Source organism: Meira miltonrushii (genome assembly GCF_003144205.1).
Source record: "Meira miltonrushii strain MCA 3882 unplaced genomic scaffold FA14scaffold_2, whole genome shotgun sequence".
In the NCBI taxonomy this organism is placed as follows: domain Eukaryota; kingdom Fungi; phylum Basidiomycota; class Exobasidiomycetes; order Exobasidiales; family Brachybasidiaceae; genus Meira; species Meira miltonrushii.
In genome coordinates, this window is record NW_020289944.1 from 1,490,634 (window position 1) to 1,508,036 (window position 17,403).

The window sequence follows — 17,403 nt, forward strand, 5'->3', positions numbered from 1 at the left end:
CCCCCCCCGCGTTGAATTTAAGCTGCAGGCATGCATACAATAATACAATTATACAGTACCGTTCCTGTGGGGAAATTCAAGCCACGCTAAAAGTGTCACAAGATCAAACATTATTCATTACAATTTCAACAACGTCTTTGCATTCTTGTATGCTATTCCTTCCCACTGTTCTTCATTCACCAATCCGCTCGATTTCAGCTTCTCCATGAATTCTTGACCACTTTGAGTTGTTGAAAATGGATAATCGATACTATACATTATTCTTGAAGGATGAATCACTTGAAGCATACATGCGATCGGACCAAGTCCAAACATTCCACTGGTCGTAAACCAAAGGTTTTCCTTCCAAACGGTTTCGAACGTTCTGGTTTGTTTTGCGCCTTCAGGTCCGATCGAGAACCATCTCAAACCCTTTACGATTCGATCATAAAAGAATGGTAAACCTTCTCCGTCATGTCCCAGAACGATCTTCAACTTGGGAAAGCGTTCAAACAATCCTGATGAGAATAAACGCAGAATATGAATCGCAGTCTCTGAATGCCAACTCAAAGCAGCACTAGAAAGCATGCCTGCAACAACTGGAGGATAATGACCTGCATGCTTGCTCGATGATCCAAGTTGGGCTTTTTCACTGTGTGGAGAAGGTGCAAACGTTGGATGAAGATAGATGGGTACGTCCAATTCCTCTGCAGCTTCAAAGACCGGCCAAAAAGAGGGATTGTCATATCGCTCACCATCAGCCGTATGATCATCTAAAAACACACCCAAAAATCCTTGAGAGATGCGTAAACGTAATTCTTTGATGGCCGCATCTTGATCACGCATATTGAGCCAAGCAAATCCTTTGAATCGGCTTGGATTTTGTTGAATTGCTTTGAATGCAGTCTCATTTGCTTGCTTGCAGGTTTCTGTGGAAGGTTCATTTGGCAGACAAACGGGAGCATGAGATAAGATTTGCAATTGCACATTACCGGCATCCATATCTTTTATTCTTTGTTCACCTACGTCCACCAACTTTTCTGTTAGTGAAGGAAGTACAACAAATGAAAGATCTACACCCGGATGCCAGTCCTTGATCGCATTTACATCTTGATGAGCTGCAATCGTTTCTGGCGTCATGAAATGCTCTTCGAGCGTGATGAAGCCATGTTCTAAAGTCATTGTGTTGATGGTTTGGAACAATGCAATAAATAGGAAGCAAGCACACCTCTTATCTATATGCACGCTGAGCCAAAAATGCTGAGCGGTAAGTTGGTGCCGATTGCCATTCTTGCATGGTTGCTTTGATGGTTTGTACCCGCTTCTTCGGTTTTAATTGTACGCTAGCGTGTAGGGCCGGCGGCTTTGATTGTGTGCAGCAACATTAGTTTGTGGTTATGTTTATCGAAAATGTGGCTGAGAAATCAGGATCAATTGCCAAGCTCTTTGCTATTTACTGAGCGCCACAGCAAAGACAAAGCCGTACGGAGCCGTAATTAAGTAAAAGGAAATGACCAGAAACTTGGGGGATCATGTGATTCCACTCTCTCCTTTTTCACCATCACTTCAATGTACAAGATCCAGCAAAGCGATTTTCTGAACAGGATGATAGCACCTTTCTCAATCATTGCACTTGTTGTCGCCTTTCCCTTTCATGTGCAATCAGCCGGAACGGGCTACCAACCAACTCCCCAACATGATCCTTATCCACCTGGTTCGCCTCAGCCATTGCCAAAATGCACCGGATCAGTAGTGTGAGTATTTGGTTACAGAAGCAGTGTGAAATCGGACTTTATTTTTATTTTCTGTTCTGTCAGACTCAACTGTTTGAGCGCAACGAATTGCCAACACAGCAGTCAAACAATCGTTGCTACAAGTAACTGCAACCATCTTGTTTCAGGAGCATGTGGATTGCACACATTCTGCTGTGCATCTTGCCCTTAATATAGTCGCTTTTAGAGGCAGAATTATGATAATATATCTTTTTTGTCGTATATCTAGTACTCAGGCTCTTAAGGAGGAAATCAACGAGGCAGCGCAAAGTGGAGAAGATTTTGTATTGAGAAGAAAAAAAAACATAAGTTGAGGTAAATGCTACCAGAATATCGTCTCGAAGCTACCAGAGCTCGAAAACTATCTTGCAAGGAATAAAGACATCCCTTTTAACTCTTACTGCCTTTTTGATGAGAGTACGGAGGCGATTGCCAAGGTTGAGGTCGTTCTTTGCTGCCACCCCAAATTTTGTTTTGATCAGCTTTTTGACTAGCAATATAATCATGTACTTCTTTTTGCGTTTTATCCTTTTCTGCTTGAGTTTTGTCCTTTACTGAAGCAGTTTGGTCATCTTTGCCTTTCTTGTTTGAGCTACTACTGCTGCCATTGCCATCCTTCGTAGACGGTACAGGAGAACCAACTACAGGCTCGGCTGCCATGATTAAAGCTAACAAAAATGTAGCCGTAGCGAAAAGAGAAATAGCCAAGGAACTTCGCATATCGTAAGTGAAGGATTCAGTCAATTGCTGATGGTGGTTTTTCTTTACATGTGGATTGAAAGAGAGAGTATAGATATATACTTTGAAAGCTCCTCAACATACACAGCTCTCTTAGCTGTATACGTTTCATGCACCGAACAAATTCTATCTTACGGAGCTTCATTCACCGCCTCTATTTCAAGTCGAACGCACTACGAAGGTTTTAATAATACAGGTGCAAAGAATTGATGGAAATGGTATTTGAATGAGGCGTTGCAGTGTATGCAGTGGCACTGCCATATATATATATATAAACGAACGCTACAACAAGCTATATTCCTCTACTAGAGGCAGTGTCACATAAGAGTCAACTTCATAATACAGCATACGCAATGTACAAACAAAAAGGCGTCATTTGTCGCAGTTATTACCTTCGTACTTCCTTAATACATTCAGTGATCCTTTCTGCTAACGGTAATCACATAAAAGGGCTGTGTGTCACAGCTTGATCATGGATATTAGATGACAATTTGTTTTCAGGCAGTGCAAAATGATCATGAAGATTAGATAACAATCTCATTTCAGGCAGTGCAAAATGATCATGGATGTGGGTATAGGGTGAATTTAGAACACGATAATGTTCATTGTTTCTGACTGTAGCGTCTCTCTTTCCGTCCTGTTCCTAAACGTAAATTGTTGCCAACACAGCAATTCAATGATCGTTGCTACATTCAATTTAGAGTATATTCTGTCGAAGGTACTTAGGGATACCAATTATGGCTTGGTCTTATCATAAGGTCAACCTACCTGCTGTCCTTCTGCTTTTAATCGTGCGCGATAAGCTCTTGTTCGATCTCTTTTTTTCCGCTTCCTTATCTCATCTAATTTTGGATCAGCCTTGATCATCGATTCACGTTTGATTCTACTGGCAACTCTCAGTTTATTTAGTCTAGCGTGCTTTTCAGGATCTGATTTGATTTGTTTCCAATATCTTTCTTTTTGAACTCTGATGGCTTCTTTTTGAGAAGGTGTCAGACCAATGCCCTTTCGATTAAAGTATGTAAGAAAGAAGACTGCTTTTTAGTAAATTCATCATAGCAACTTCTGCTTAATAATCTTACCAGTTCTTTGTTTCTTTGCCGATCGATCCTACGTTGAAGTGCATACCGTCGCTTAGCCTCTTCGCTACGCTTTTTGCTACCGGTATTACCACCTCTTTCGCTTTTATGTTTCAAATTAGTCAACGATGGCGTCTCACCATTTATATAAGAGCCTTGGGCTTTGATATGTGCGACATCTTCTGCGATAATTGTTCTTGCTTGAGAAACATGATTGCCAACCACTTTTTCTGTTACCGCTTGAGGCTGGTTACTGGCCTGATCGCACCCTGTAACTAGCTGCTGAGACGAAGTGACCATTCTGTCTGAATTACTCCCACTAGGGCTGGTTGTGGGGCTGTGCTGCGAAAGATTCAGCCATTGATCCACATCAATATTGCTCTCTTCTGATGAAGACGTAGCTGTCGAATAACAGAAGAAGAATCTCAAGCCAAATATCAAGGCGATATAGGCATTCATTGAATAGAAAGTCCAACTGGACAATGTATCCAACGAAGTTTAGTAGAAATGATTCTGAAGAGATAAACTATGGTCAAGCTTACGCATTTGGTTTATGCCCCGTGCATGCGTCCATTTTCCAGTCACTTCTACACAGAGCTCCAACCATCTTGATTCGAAGTGATGGATCAGAGCCACAATCACACAATTTCGTCACCAAAAGGGGCCATAAATGTTTTGCAAATTTATGTCATAGGCCCGACAAATGAATTGTTATACGACCATCAAGATAAAAAACATATGTCAACTTTCTTCCGCTTATTTCCGAATAGTTGATTTCTATTGATTTATATTATATCTGTAAACAATTTCAAAATTTAATCCTAGCCAAGGACTTCAGTGAGATTCGTATATCTGCAAGCTGAGAAATAAAGTATGTATCGATCACATCTCAACCTAGAATAATTATCTATCACGTGGTTAGATAGCTGTTTGAGAAGATCATATAGGTGTACGAGCATGCTTATAGATCAAGTGAGCATATATAAAGCCCTTAGAAAGGATGCACTGCTGGTAAAAGTAATTTGATATGCGGTATTGGAATGGTAGATACGCCTTTTATTCTTTCCGGGTTTGTCCCTCTCTGGGACAGGATGTAATCACAGGAGAGATTAAGAGGGTCAAGAGGAAAATTAGAGACAAATTAAATATATCCTATCCATCATTCCGATTCCGCCATCTTCAAGGGGTAGTTAATATACATCTATCCTTCATCAAAATTTTCAGCCCTTTTTTACACCTCAAATAAACCCTACCCTTTTAAATGTTTCTTTGTTTCATACTCCCACCCCTCATTATCTTTATCAAGATATCAATCAAATAAGTAAAACATGTAAGAATCTGTAGATACAGATCAATTTATTGACTTTTTCTGTTCTCCTTTGAAGTAGAATCATGAAGGGAAATACGATTCTATTCTTTGCTATGGCTTGCGTACTGTGCGCTTTTGCTGTCACAGTCAATGGTTTGCCAACAGAAAACTTTGCTATCGAACGCGATGTAGCAGAACCATCACACAATTCAGTTAATAAAAGGGGCCATGCATGTTCTCCAAATTTATGTCATAAGCCCGACAAATAAATTGTTAAACGACCATCAAGATCCAAATATATATGTCAACTTTCTTCCGCTTATTTCCGAATAATTGATTTCTATTGATTTATATTATATCTGTAAACAATTTTAAAATTTAATCCTAGCCAAGGACTTCAGTGAAATTTGTATATCTAGAAGGTAAGAAATAAGCTATGTATCGATCACATCATAACCTAAGTATTTTGTTTGATAGATGATAAAGATGTACTAAGGTGGCCTATAGATCAAGTGAGTATATATAAAGCCCTTAGAAATAATGCATTGCTGGTAGCAGCAATCTGATGTACGGTATTGGAATAGTAGATACACCTTTTGCTCTTTCAGATTTTCCCCCCTTATCTCGGACAGGACTTAATCACAGGAGAGATTGAGAGGAGGGTCAAGGGGAAAATTGGAGATAAATTGAATATGTCCTATCTATCATTTCGATTCTGCCATCTTTCAAGGGGCAATTAATATATATCTAAATTAATCGAAATTTTCAGCTTTTTTATACCTTAAATAAGACCTGCTCTTTTAAACGTTCCTCTGTTTTATACTCCCACCTCTCATTATCTTTTTTAAGATTTTAATCAAGTAAAACATGTAAGTGATCAATGAATCTGTAGTTATTGAACAGTTTGTTGACTTATTCTGTTCTCTTTGAAAGTATAATCATGAAGGGAAACACAATTCTATTCTTTGCTATGGCATGCGTACTGTGCGCTTTTGCTGTCACCGTCAATGGTTTGCCAACAGAAAACTTTGCTATCGAACGCGATGTAGCAGAACCACAATCACACGAACTTGCTAAACGAATCAAAGTAAGATGCCAAGGCAGTAAGTGTGCTTATCCGTAATGATTACATAGTAGCATTGGTTTTATCAGAATATATTTGTCAACCTTATTTGATAAGAAATTACACATGTCTACTTTATTTTCAATATCATTCGAATCACCACTAAGCAATAGGTGTAACTGCTGATTGAACAAGATGAAAAATGCAAGGTAAGCTATGTTAAGATTACCTTTCAAACTGAGCAAAACCTCTCATAAATTGGCTAAATACCTGTCAAAAATGAACATACATACAAATAAAGTGTGCCTGCGATTATATACGCAAAACCAAACCTCATGTAATTTGTGGCTTGCCCGGCACAAGCAGTCTTACAAGAGATATAGTACGGAAAATACGTCATTCCTTCTATCGGATTCTTTTCCCCTATAAGTCAATTGCTTTTAATTACATCATTCGAGGTACTCTTAGGGGTCAACGGTTTAGTACGGGAGGGAAAACAGCCGTTCCTTTTTCATCATTCCAGCTTCTAGGTCTTCCGAAGAATTTTATTGCTGGCGACGAATATGAGAAGTTGCATACCACATCCATTCATTCCGTAGCCGTCTTCCATTCGAGGGGTCAATAACATATCTCTTTAATATGAAGTTGAGGGCTATAAATACTGCCCCATATCAACCGTTTTTTTTGTCCCCCTCACAAACACTCCTCAATATTTCAATTTCATCGTCCTCGTCAACGTAAAACTCTAACAAACATAGTAAGTTGTCAAGAAGAGCTTCGATACAGATCAATTGGTTGACAGTGATTAATCTTTCTTAAAATAGAATCATGAAGGGAAGCAAGATTTTGATCTGTGTCATGGTAAGCGCACTTTGCGTGTTTGCTATCTCAACTCAAGCTTCTGCAATCAAGCGTGACGAAGAAGAAGTACAATTGTACGATTTCGTCAAAAGAATTATTCCTGCGGTCGATACTAACCCAAAATGTGACACCAGTAAAACGTGCAAAGTTCTTTCGGATTGTCCACAGCCGGAATGTACAGCATGCTCGAGCGGTAAATGTGCTGGTCCCAAATGATCGCAATGCTACGTAAGCTCGAACATGATTAATCTCTCTGACTCTTTCAAAGCTACGTTTTCCTCCCCACTGAATTGTTAATCCTTCATTTTATTTAATCCTAATCAATATTACCCTTACTATCTTGCTTGATCTAAAATGCCTGATTGATTATATAATCACTTGCTTGCCCCACTTTACAACGGCTATAAGCGTGTCCGGTGTATATTAAGAGCGATGTTTTGAAAGTCTGAGTTGTGCATAATCCAACACTTAAACTAACACTTCAATCGACACAACGATCATTTCAAAACCCCTATCGATTTGGAAGCATGTCACAAATAAGGCAAGTCGGTCAACAAAGGGACAATCAACAAACAAGTATACCACAACAAGTACTTGAGTGTATTTCATATCCATTCACAGCATGTATGCCCTCCTCTTCATCATTCAGAGATGCAAATCACGATGAACAAAGACAATCACTATTGAGAGATACGACATACGAAGATAGTGATGCAATCTCACTTTTATCAAACATTGCAGACCGATCGCATAGAAGAAACAGAGCATCACGTAGACGTGAAAGATGGAATAATAGTGCTGCTGTTTTAGGTTGTGGATTGTTTGGAAGACCAAAAGGACAAATTCAAGCAAGACAACAAACTACAGGAGATGCAAATCGAGCGGAAAGACAGGCAACAAATCATGCTCGATCTGCTAGCGTAGACAGTGCAGCAAGTACAGATGATGAAAGCGGAAGAGCAAATAGCTTCGCTGCAGCACAAGAAAGCGGGGATGAAGATGCAGGTATGCTAGCAGATGAAGCGATTGCAAATTTAAGTGTTTCAAGGGATGAGGAACTTGAACAGCAGCAAGGAAAAGATGCTACAGACAAAACTAAGAAGGAAGAGGAAGAAGCAGTGGAAGTCGCCAAACGTAAAGAAGAACTTCAAAGACAAGTAGAAGAAACAGCACGGATAGAAGCGGAAGATGCAGCAAAACGGAAAGCAGAAGAAGAAGCTCTAGCAGCGGAAGAAGAAGCGGCGATCGCAAAAGCAAAAAGACGAGCAGAGCGGAAAGCGATCAAACAGGGCTTGTTAGAAGCAAAAGCACATGGTCAGAGAAGTGCTCGAAGAATGACGGAAGCAGAAGCGGAAGCAGCCGCTGGAGGTTTCGACTTTGCTGAAGAATCTCAGATGCAAGGTGGAGAGGATGCTGACTATGGTTCACATTACGACCAGCAGAGGTATCATGCAAATCAGGGAGAATACGGCTTGGCGCATGGCCCAGAAGGATACGGTTACGATGAATATGAACAACAGAATCAACCTGAAGTCGTCCACCACCATCATTACTACCATGAACCAGAACAAGAAGAATCTGAACAGCCATATACTCTTTCTCAGCCTCCGATTACTTACGTATCAGAACACAACGATGGACAAAAGTCTGAAGAAGCTGTTGATGAAGATGAGGAAGACGCTGATATCGCTGGAATAGCTTTTAGCAAGAATCGAAAGAAGCGTCTGGACCGCGGAGGAAGTTATGGCAGCAGAAGCAATGGAAGTGGTTCAGGAAGTCGTCAAAGTGGATCACAGCCAGGTCGATATGAAAGAAATGGTGTCAGGGCTGGTGGAAGCAATAGTAGTGCCGGAAGGAGAGAATCGCATGATGCTGGCAGCAGCAATGGCGGTGGAAGTAGCAGTGGAAAATTCACATATCGAGACCGACCAAGACGACATGAAAGAACAGGTTCACGTAGTGCAGGATCAGGCAATGGTCGTGCGCTACGTGAAGGACCAGGAGGGAAAGTGATCACAAGTCCAACGATTCCAGAATCTGATCAGTCCAACGATCTTTCTTTCGCAACAATCACACAGTCGGATGATCGTGCAGATGCTGCTGCTGGAGGATTTGATGACTTCTTATCTCCTCCAACCTCTTCGAATAATACCACCTGGACATCAGATTGGCGACAAGATTCAAACGATCAATCCATTCACATTGGCGGAGGAGGACAGAAGCCATCGCTCTCTCCTAATTCATCCACTTCGGGAAAAGCAGGACGAAGACGTGAAATGCCAAGGAAGCAATTCAGTGGCGCACAAAGTGGAATGGGTGGCTTGAATGCTCCTAGGAATCCAGCAGTGGGAAACATCTTTGGACAACGACAGAGTGATGAAGACGAAGATGCACATCTGGAAGGCCTGTAATGACAATGATTTTTAATGACTAATGACATTCAAACAACATAAAAGCAGAAAGGGATGACGAGGAATAATATTTAGAAGCATATATAGACATGATACGACGGGAATAAAAGAGTGTGGGCTTACAATTCGTGTATAGATCGCATTAAAGCTGAATGGTGAGCAGACCAGATGAACATGTACAAAGGGAGAACCGAACATTTAAGAAGACAAGATTTTGATTGTATCACAGTTCAAAGCTTGAACGTTGAGTAAAGTACCATCAGCGCCGTTGATTTCGCAATTTTGGTAATTGTCACAACCCGTTGATAAGATGCAAAGAGCAGTGCAATCCAAAGCTTGAAGGTTCAACAAATTTCCCAAATTTCCCAAAGGTCCAATCAAACGTTTCTTTGGTCCTGAAATATTGCAGCCTTTGTCACCTTTTCCGGGTGGCGCAATCGTGAGTGGACAACCATCACCGGCTGCTTTGATTAATTGACCATCTTTATTGTACAAGCAATCGTCTGGCATATCAGGGCATTTTTGTGGCACTGGTGCTGGAGGAGGTGATGGGTTGGGGTTTGGATTTGGACTTGGATCTGGCGATGGGCTTGGGTTTGGACCTGGCGTTGGGTCTGGTGTTGTACCTGGCGTTGGATCTGGTGTTGTACCTGGCGTTGGATCTGGGTTTGTACCTGGCGTTGGGTTTGGATCGGTACCTGTACCTGGCGTTGGGGGATTCGGGTTTGGATCTGGGTTTGGGTTTGGATTTGGGTTTGGATGAGCTTTAGGATGGGGATGTTTACTTGTCGGAGGAGGTGTGGATGGAGGAGGTTCAGTTGATGGAGGAGGTGTGGATGGAGGAGGTTCAGTTGATGGTGGAGGTGTGGATGGAGGCGGTTCAGTTGATGGTGGAGTGTCATAATCGGAACCATCGCCGGAGCCACCGCCTGAGGAACCATCACCGGAGCCACCATCAGCAGGTTGATCGTAATCAGATCCACTGCCTGAGGTACCATCACCAGTTCCATCACCAGTACCATCACCAGTACCGTCACCACTTCCACTATCAGCAGGTTGATCATAAGTTTCATAATCCGATCCATCATCAGTTGTTCCGGTAGAAGGAGTTGAATAATCACTACTGGTATCATCCGTTGACGGTGCAGCGCTAGTATCATCTTGTCTGCGCACCATCATCATCTTGTTTGATCCGTGAAGATTTGGATGAGCCATGGAAGTGGTGATTGTGAGCACCAAAAAGGCAAAAAGTACTTTGTTGAAACGCATCTTGATTGTTCTTGAGATTGAAAGAGAATGTGAATTTTGAATGACTGACAAAGAGAAACAAGACAAAGTGGGAAAAGAGGGTACCGATCGCTCAAAAGAATCATTCTTTTTATACCTCCGAGATCCTGTTTCTCTTTAAGACTACAGAATATTATTGACGAAGCAAGGCACAGCATCACTACAAGATTTTTACCACGGTTACTATTTGTAGAACATTACAAACGTTCCTTTACCGATTCCACGGATGTACAATGTCGACACGGCATCCTAACAGTACAAGAACATGACCATGAGAATACCGGCACCGTTCTATCCGATTGTTGTATGATGTATAATTCGGAACAAAATGCCTTTCGGCGTAAAATGGCTTGTTTTGAAATCTCCTTAAATTGTAATGGCGTGCTTCATATACTCCTTGTGAGTATAATTCCAATCCTTTCCTCTCCGAAATCGTGAGAATGTAGATTAATGAGGAGCAATTCCGTAAATTTATTCTTAGAAAGGTGTATTTTTAATGAAAAGAAGGTCGGCGCAACTCCTTTACTTCGTTGGAAAGTACTGTACGGAGCATTTATTCACACCAATGCGAGATTGAAATCTAGCATTAGCTCTGTGTACTCAGCAAAATGAGGTAGGGTCATGTTTCGCATTCTGAGGAAAGAAATGGGGTGCAGTAATTTCAATTCAATCCATCAAAGCATGGTGTCTCCAACTGGTGTGCTGCCTGGTTCATTCACCCGTACTTCTCAGAGTAATCCCTAACTTAGATATTTCTTGTCACACTTTCAGACAGATGAAGATGAACTGGCTAAACGAGTGTGGTGATTAAAGAAGTAGGAGATATACATGATGATTAAACTAGTGTCTATTCTCCTAAAAAGGAATAAAAACGTTCATTGATCGTTGAATGCATTACTTGCTTGCACTGCTCAAGATGTAAAGGTTGTCACAGTTCAAAGCTTGAACATTGATGAATGAACCATCTGATGACTGAACTGAGCAGCTTTGTTGAGCTGGGCAATCACTGAGAATGCAAAGTGTGTCACAGTTGAGAATGTCAAGATTGAGCAATTGATTTGGGAAACTGAAAAGACGTTTGCGGTTGTTACCGCCGCCAGTTGAGCATGTCGTTCCTTTACCATTTGATGGAGGTTGAATTTGAATTGGGCATCCATGAGCGGAAGCTTGGGTAAGGCAACCGTCACTGTTGTAAGTGCAATCAGCACTTGCACTCGGGTTCCATTTTGGTGTTGGAGGAGCGGCAGCAGCTGCATCACCAGCGGCAGAAGAAGCGGCACTGCTGGCAGCGGAAGTTGCATCACTTGCGGCACCGGAAGCAGCATCAGTAGCACCATCAGTTGCAGAAGTTGCAGGGGCAGCTGTTGATGAAGTACTTGGATCATCTTGTCGAGGAAGTAAATTGCTTCGTTGACTACCTAAGTCAGAGCGACGGGCAATTCTGACACGGTTGATGTCATTCTTTGCATTGATTGCGACCACGAAGGAGGCTAAAAGGACGAATGAAGCAATGTTGAAACGCATTTCGACTGCAGAAAGGAGAATAGACTGATTAAGTTGATGTTCAATCTATGTATATCGAATGAAATACTCACAAGTTTGAACGTTAAAAGATTGTTGTGTTAAAGAGCGTGTGGGAATAAGAGGAAGTTGTGAAGATTGGTAGGGATGGAGATCTTTTGGGAGAAGTGGGCATCTGAAAGTTCATTTCGCACATCTTTTTATACTTTTCAAAATATATTCATCTTTTAAAGCAACGGACCCACATTTGAATTGTGTTTCAAGGCACAATTTCAGAGATCCACAAGAATGAATTGCAGTAATTTAATGCGGTCTTTTCCAAGGCGATCAAAATGACCTTTGTAGAACTTTCCGTACGTAGGATTTCATTACAAATAGATTCAAATTCTTCAAGTCAAAGCAAGCCACTTTGATCGAAATATTCTTCAAAGAATCGGCTAGTTTGCGAACGGTCAATAAAATAAGTCTGTTACGTCAATGGCTGAGCAGTTTTGACGGCCATTTCTCTGTCCCAAAAGCAAGGATCGGAACCGTGATTCGGCGCCGAAGGGAGAAAAGAAGTATTGATACTTCAACAGAGAAAATGCATCGATTGCTTAGCCAAGACTTTCCAGATTTCACCAATTGAAGCTCAGGAAAGTTTCTGCCGAAACATAAAAGTACTTCTGTTCTTAAATTCAGCTCAAATTCAAATAAGTTGTGGGTCATCTGTCGGAACAAACACACTTGCATATTCTTCGGATAAAAGGAACATAAATTAGGGGGTCTAAAGGCAGAGCAATTGGAAAAAGAAGAGTTTGAAACGAACTATGAGGAGAAAAGGGGGAGAAGATATAATTTCGGAGTGGTAAAAACAACATAAAGTACGATGCGGAGTCTAAATGCCGAACGACGGTAAAAGAATGGTCCGAATTCCAGAATGAATGCGACGATTTTCAAATAACGATGGTTTGCGTTGTGGAAATTTAGCTTTGTTTCATATTGACAATGCTCAAAACGTCCACTTCTGAGCATTGCAAAGCTTGAACGCCAATAACACCTCCATTCGATGCTTGGACGTTGCAGTTCTGTGGCTGTGCATTATTATTATAGCCGCTTAAGATATGAACAGCAGAACATTGTAGAACGTTTGCGCTGATAGGGTCATTTGAGCTACCTACCGAACAGCCTGTGTTGCCTGGTTGAATTTGGGAAGGGCAACCATCTTGTGATGCTCCAGTTAACATTCCACTGTTCTGATCGTACATGCAAGATGGTTGTTGTTGGCCTCCGTCTGAATCGCTTGATCCATCTCCTCCGTTACCACCGTTACCACCGTTGCTTGAAGGCATTGGATGGGGATGAGGATGTGGATGGGGATGTGGGTGCGGGTGCGGGTGAGGATGTGGGTGAGGATGCTCATTGTCATCACCATCTGACGCGCGACGCGACAATCGACGCTTCTCCATACGAACAACGGCCTGAGGCGATGAGGGTGTTGCGGGAGTTGAAGCAAAGCCAGGAAATTCAGGAATTGCATCAATGCTAAATGGTTCAACCGCTTGATCGTTCAACAACTCGATACCATCAGCTTTGACAAAGGTTGACGCGGCAATGACTGCCACAAAGGCAGGAACGAATGTGTTGATACGCATTATGGAAACTGTGGAAAGAAGAAGTGGGGATTGATATGGTCGAGTGGATCAATGTTTTGCAAAAATGGTGCTACTTATATAGCAAATAATCCATCCTTTCCTTGTCAGATTTGCGTTTTGTGAATTATCCGTCTTACTGTCATTATGTTCCCGAAAACATAATTTTCCGCATGTCAATCATATTCTTGACGCCTTTATCCCCTATATTTCTCATGAGATGATGTTATTGAAGTTGCTCAAGTCTTCAACAATATTCCGTAAAGAACCATAATTTGTATAATTTACAGCAACAAGATAATAATCTGCATATCCTACAGTAGGGCACGGCTTCCTAATAAAATAAACCCCTGCATATCGTGATGAAAGGTATGCCTGGGCCTCTCTCTCTACCGCATGGTATTATGATTTTGTAGGACATTGCGTCAATCTGAAGCTTATTGGCGTTGACAGGTCAGATCTTCCACGATGCATAGAATATTCCCAAAGCACGGACACCAAATCTTAGGTTTGACTTCATATCATGACAGGGGTGTATATGACTTCCATCTTCTTTTGAGAATTATCAAAGAGGTAGAGGACGATAATATATAACATTTCAGAGAGGAAGGTACTTTTAAAACTCAAGAAAAATCCTATAAAATAAAAATCACAATTCATATAAGGTGAAAAATTGATAAATTGAATCGAAAGAAGAATTAACGAGAAAAAAGGATTACTGAAGAATGTGAAAAGAATTATCGAAGGAAGAAGGGGTAAGAGTGGAAAACATTTGTGTCCATGAAGCAAAAAAAGGGGCAAAGTATAAAGCTGAAAGCGTATGATTGGATACAGATTTACGCATTGTTAGCACTTTGTCCAAAGATACTAGCAAGGCCGGTTTGAGAGCAATCAAGAGCCAAAATGTTGATGAAGGATTGAGAGTTGCTTGGTTGGACACTGCAGCTGTTCAAGTTAGATTGATTCTCTGAACTCAAATAGATATTACTGCAACTGATGATGTTACCGTTGACTGTTGTTGAGCCAGTTACACCTGTGTTGCATTGCGTATAACCAGGTTGAACTTGAGCGGGACATCCGTTTGTGCTTACTTCACTCAAGATACCAGCGTTTGCATTAAAGATGCAAGGTGCACCACAGTCAGCATCTGCGACCACAGGTACTTCAGGATAAACATTGTTGACTTGATTGTGGTTGTCGGTGCTTGAAGCAGTGTTTGATGCACTGTAAGAAGCATTATTGCCCACATTTCCAAAGTAGTTGTTGCCGGTATTGCTACCTGAGTTGTTCACATTATTGTTCGGGTAATTGGTGTTTGTTGTTGAGCCTGAATCGTTGTAATCAGTGCTGCCATCGGTTCCACAAGTTGAGCATTCTTCTGTACGTTTGATGAATTGAGAAGCAGCGCCCACTGCGTTATCAATGCTATCAACTTGTGACAATGCGTCAAGGTCTTGACGTTTTCGCACTGGTTCAACGTTTTCAAGGTCATTCAGATTAGCAAGGTCTCCGAGATCTTCCAAACTAGCAACATCACCGATTTGACGGGCTGACAATCCCTCAATGTTTTGAAGTTGTTGCAAACTTTCAAGGGCGCTAGGATCTACATTGACTGCTGCACCAAGAGCCGAAGAGACCGTGATGGCTAACAAGACGATTGAATAAATGTTGGAACGCATTGTAAGGAATGTGTGATAAAAGATTAGTGAGTGATGTCGGGGAGTTTTCGATGAGGGAAAAACAAGCACCAGATTTGAAGAGATGGTCCTATTTAAGCCTTTTGTTCCATCATTTTGTAATTGTCACAGATTAGCATGCGCCATCATAATAGAACGATAAAAGAATTATGGTACGTTCGATAGGAGTGCATGAATTAATCTCGTCTTCACTATCGTGGCTCAAGCTAATATCCCAGCGCAAGATGAGGTCCTTTTTTCTCGTTCAGGCCTTTCTCAACCTTCTCGCCAGACCCAATCAAGCAGTCTGAGCGCTTTCCAAAGTGATGTCAAAATATTTGACAGGCGAGGCACGAGCAACAAAAGACCACCAGATGAACCCTTCTGTGCCGCTTTGGCCGAACAGGTCTGTGTGCATGTAATGTCGATCATGGAATATTTTTGAGACTTGACAGAAATGACATACACTAAGATCTCATGATCAATACGCCTTCGATGCAAAGTGGTTTATGACATTCGCGCGGTCCTTAACGATACAAGTAATGAGCCGCTCTTTATTACACATTTATCAGAATAGTCTGAGAGGCAGCTTTATTCAATCTGTTCATGATTGCTAATCCAACGCCAAAATTATCGGCAACAGCTTCGACAAAGATCAGATCGCAAGAAGGTCTGTTTGCATTTGCATCACCTTGATCCAATGTTCGTAAACCGTCAAAAAGTCGATGTGCAGCTTCATTGGGAGAATTGCTAGCGCCCAAAGAAAATCTATAAACCGTATGATCTTCGAAAGATTTAGAAGATCTCATAAAGGACTCGGCAGCCTCGGAATCATTCTTGACAACCGAAGACGTTAATTTGGAATCATCCATACTCATCAATCCAACATGAACGTGCTCCTTCCCTGTTTGCAATTTGAATTGTTTCACTTCATCTGCAATCACTGTATTTGCGTTTTTGGTAAGAAGTGTTCTTGCAGCAGATTCACCGACTGTTTTGGCGGCTAGAACGCGGGATGCACTTTGTTGCGAAGAAGGTTCAGTGGAAGATGTAAGAAGAACCACAACTTTTGCTTCTGGACTGTAATGTCGATATTTCATTCCAGGTGTGGTCGGGTTCTCTTCCGCTTTGGAATCTTTTGCCATATCCCGTCCATATACCCGAACCTTCACTTTTGATTGAGTGACTGTATGTCCATTTGCTTCTTCCTGTAACAGATTAGCCTGTCGTAGTGCATCTTCAATTGCCTCCACAGTCACACCTCCAGGTCTCAAGACCCGTAGTTCGGTTGGTTCAGTTATTCCGTCGACCACAGTGGATTCCAACCCTACATCACTCGAGCCTCCATCGACAATGTAGGGTATCCTTCCTGTTACAACTTCATTTCCCTGCTCATCTTTCGTGGATGAGGTCATATCGTGATATACATGTTGCGCTGTTGTGGGGCTAGGCTTTCCACTCACATTTGCTGATGGAGCGGCAAGAGGTAGATTAGACGTTGCAATCAAAGCTCGAGCCACTTTATGAGATGGCATTCGTATTCCAACAGAATTTAGGCCGCATCGAACCACAGAAGGTACTTTTTCTTCATCAGCCGGAAACAGCAATGTAAGCGGACCGGGCCAAAATGCATCGAGGAGTGTTTTGTAGACCGGCGATAGTTCATATGAGTCTGGAACGAGACGGTTCAGCATTGAAAGTGAGCTGATGTGCACAATGAGCGGATTATCGACAGGCCTTCCTTTCGCCCGAAATATCTTTGTTGCTGCTTCTGCGTCTAATGCATTCCCTGCCAAGCCATACACAGTTTCCGTAGGGAAGGCTACTAGATGACCTTTTCGTAATGCTTCACTTGCTTTAATTAGAGATATTCTTTCTTCACTTCCTGTATCATCGATTGTCACCAAAACATCCCTTAGTGGTTCCTTTCCTTTTCCTGTGAATTTAATCTTCTCTCCATCGATCTTAAGTACTCGGGTTGTAAATGTTCGATCAGGATATCCTTTTCCATCTTGCAGCTGACCGTTGCTGGTACTCATAGCGGCTAGAGAAGAGGAAGCTATCGAGCTTACCTCC

The 17,403-nt window shown here is 41.7% G+C and overlaps 10 protein-coding genes across 10 annotated transcripts; 2 read left to right on the plus strand and 8 right to left on the minus strand.

The window, feature by feature from the left end:
• Window position 1: 1 nt before the first annotated feature.
• Window positions 2–1,382, minus strand: FA14DRAFT_37926 (2-amino-3-carboxymuconate-6-semialdehyde decarboxylase). The gene has a single exon (XM_025502263.1). The coding sequence runs from the start codon at window positions 1,159–1,161 to the stop codon at window positions 118–120; it is 1,044 nt and encodes a 347-aa protein (XP_025355425.1). The 5' UTR covers window positions 1,162–1,382; the 3' UTR covers window positions 2–117.
• Window position 1,383: 1 nt separating this feature from the next.
• FA14DRAFT_37962 (uncharacterized protein) lies at window positions 1,384–2,032 on the plus strand. The gene is made up of 2 exons (XM_025502264.1): window positions 1,384–1,733; window positions 1,833–2,032. Exons 1-2 carry the CDS (start codon window positions 1,549–1,551, stop codon window positions 1,921–1,923), a joined length of 276 nt encoding a protein of 91 aa, XP_025355426.1. The 5' UTR covers window positions 1,384–1,548; the 3' UTR covers window positions 1,924–2,032.
• Window positions 2,033–2,141: 109 nt separating this feature from the next.
• Window positions 2,142–2,471, minus strand: FA14DRAFT_154551 (uncharacterized protein; the record flags this gene model as incomplete). The annotated part of the gene is made up of 1 exon (XM_025497693.1): window positions 2,142–2,471. One exon carries the CDS (start codon window positions 2,469–2,471, stop codon window positions 2,142–2,144), a length of 330 nt encoding a protein of 109 aa, XP_025355427.1.
• Window positions 2,472–2,928: 457 nt separating this feature from the next.
• FA14DRAFT_184450 (uncharacterized protein) lies at window positions 2,929–4,175 on the minus strand (the record flags this gene model as incomplete). The annotated part of the gene is made up of 4 exons (XM_025501389.1): window positions 2,929–3,132; window positions 3,258–3,494; window positions 3,572–4,043; window positions 4,111–4,175. 4 exons carry the CDS (start codon window positions 4,173–4,175, stop codon window positions 2,929–2,931), a joined length of 978 nt encoding a protein of 325 aa, XP_025355428.1.
• Window positions 4,176–7,262: 3,087 nt separating this feature from the next.
• FA14DRAFT_160415 (uncharacterized protein) lies at window positions 7,263–9,330 on the plus strand. Its single transcript, XM_025498665.1, has one exon. It carries the CDS (start codon window positions 7,329–7,331, stop codon window positions 9,210–9,212), a length of 1,884 nt encoding a protein of 627 aa, XP_025355429.1. The 5' UTR covers window positions 7,263–7,328; the 3' UTR covers window positions 9,213–9,330.
• Window positions 9,331–9,410: 80 nt separating this feature from the next.
• On the minus strand, window positions 9,411–10,481 carry FA14DRAFT_178506 (uncharacterized protein; the record flags this gene model as incomplete). Its single annotated transcript, XM_025500853.1, has 1 exon — window positions 9,411–10,481. The coding sequence occupies one exon, from the start codon at window positions 10,479–10,481 to the stop codon at window positions 9,411–9,413; it is 1,071 nt and encodes a 356-aa protein (XP_025355430.1).
• Window positions 10,482–11,393: 912 nt separating this feature from the next.
• Window positions 11,394–12,023, minus strand: FA14DRAFT_154555 (uncharacterized protein; the record flags this gene model as incomplete). The annotated part of the gene is made up of 1 exon (XM_025497694.1): window positions 11,394–12,023. One exon carries the CDS (start codon window positions 12,021–12,023, stop codon window positions 11,394–11,396), a length of 630 nt encoding a protein of 209 aa, XP_025355431.1.
• Window positions 12,024–12,985: 962 nt separating this feature from the next.
• Window positions 12,986–13,945, minus strand: FA14DRAFT_189133 (uncharacterized protein; the record flags this gene model as incomplete). Its single annotated transcript, XM_025501701.1, has 1 exon — window positions 12,986–13,945. The coding sequence occupies exon 1, from the start codon at window positions 13,652–13,654 to the stop codon at window positions 12,986–12,988; it is 669 nt and encodes a 222-aa protein (XP_025355432.1). The 5' UTR covers window positions 13,655–13,945.
• Window positions 13,946–14,318: 373 nt separating this feature from the next.
• FA14DRAFT_37985 (uncharacterized protein) lies at window positions 14,319–15,607 on the minus strand. Its single transcript, XM_025502265.1, has one exon. It carries the CDS (start codon window positions 15,328–15,330, stop codon window positions 14,488–14,490), a length of 843 nt encoding a protein of 280 aa, XP_025355433.1. The 5' UTR covers window positions 15,331–15,607; the 3' UTR covers window positions 14,319–14,487.
• A 277-nt stretch (window positions 15,608–15,884) lies between these two features.
• Window positions 15,885–17,366, minus strand: FA14DRAFT_164177 (translation factor; the record flags this gene model as incomplete). The annotated part of the gene is made up of 1 exon (XM_025499868.1): window positions 15,885–17,366. One exon carries the CDS (start codon window positions 17,364–17,366, stop codon window positions 15,885–15,887), a length of 1,482 nt encoding a protein of 493 aa, XP_025355434.1.
• Between the last annotated feature and the right edge of the window lie 37 nt (window positions 17,367–17,403).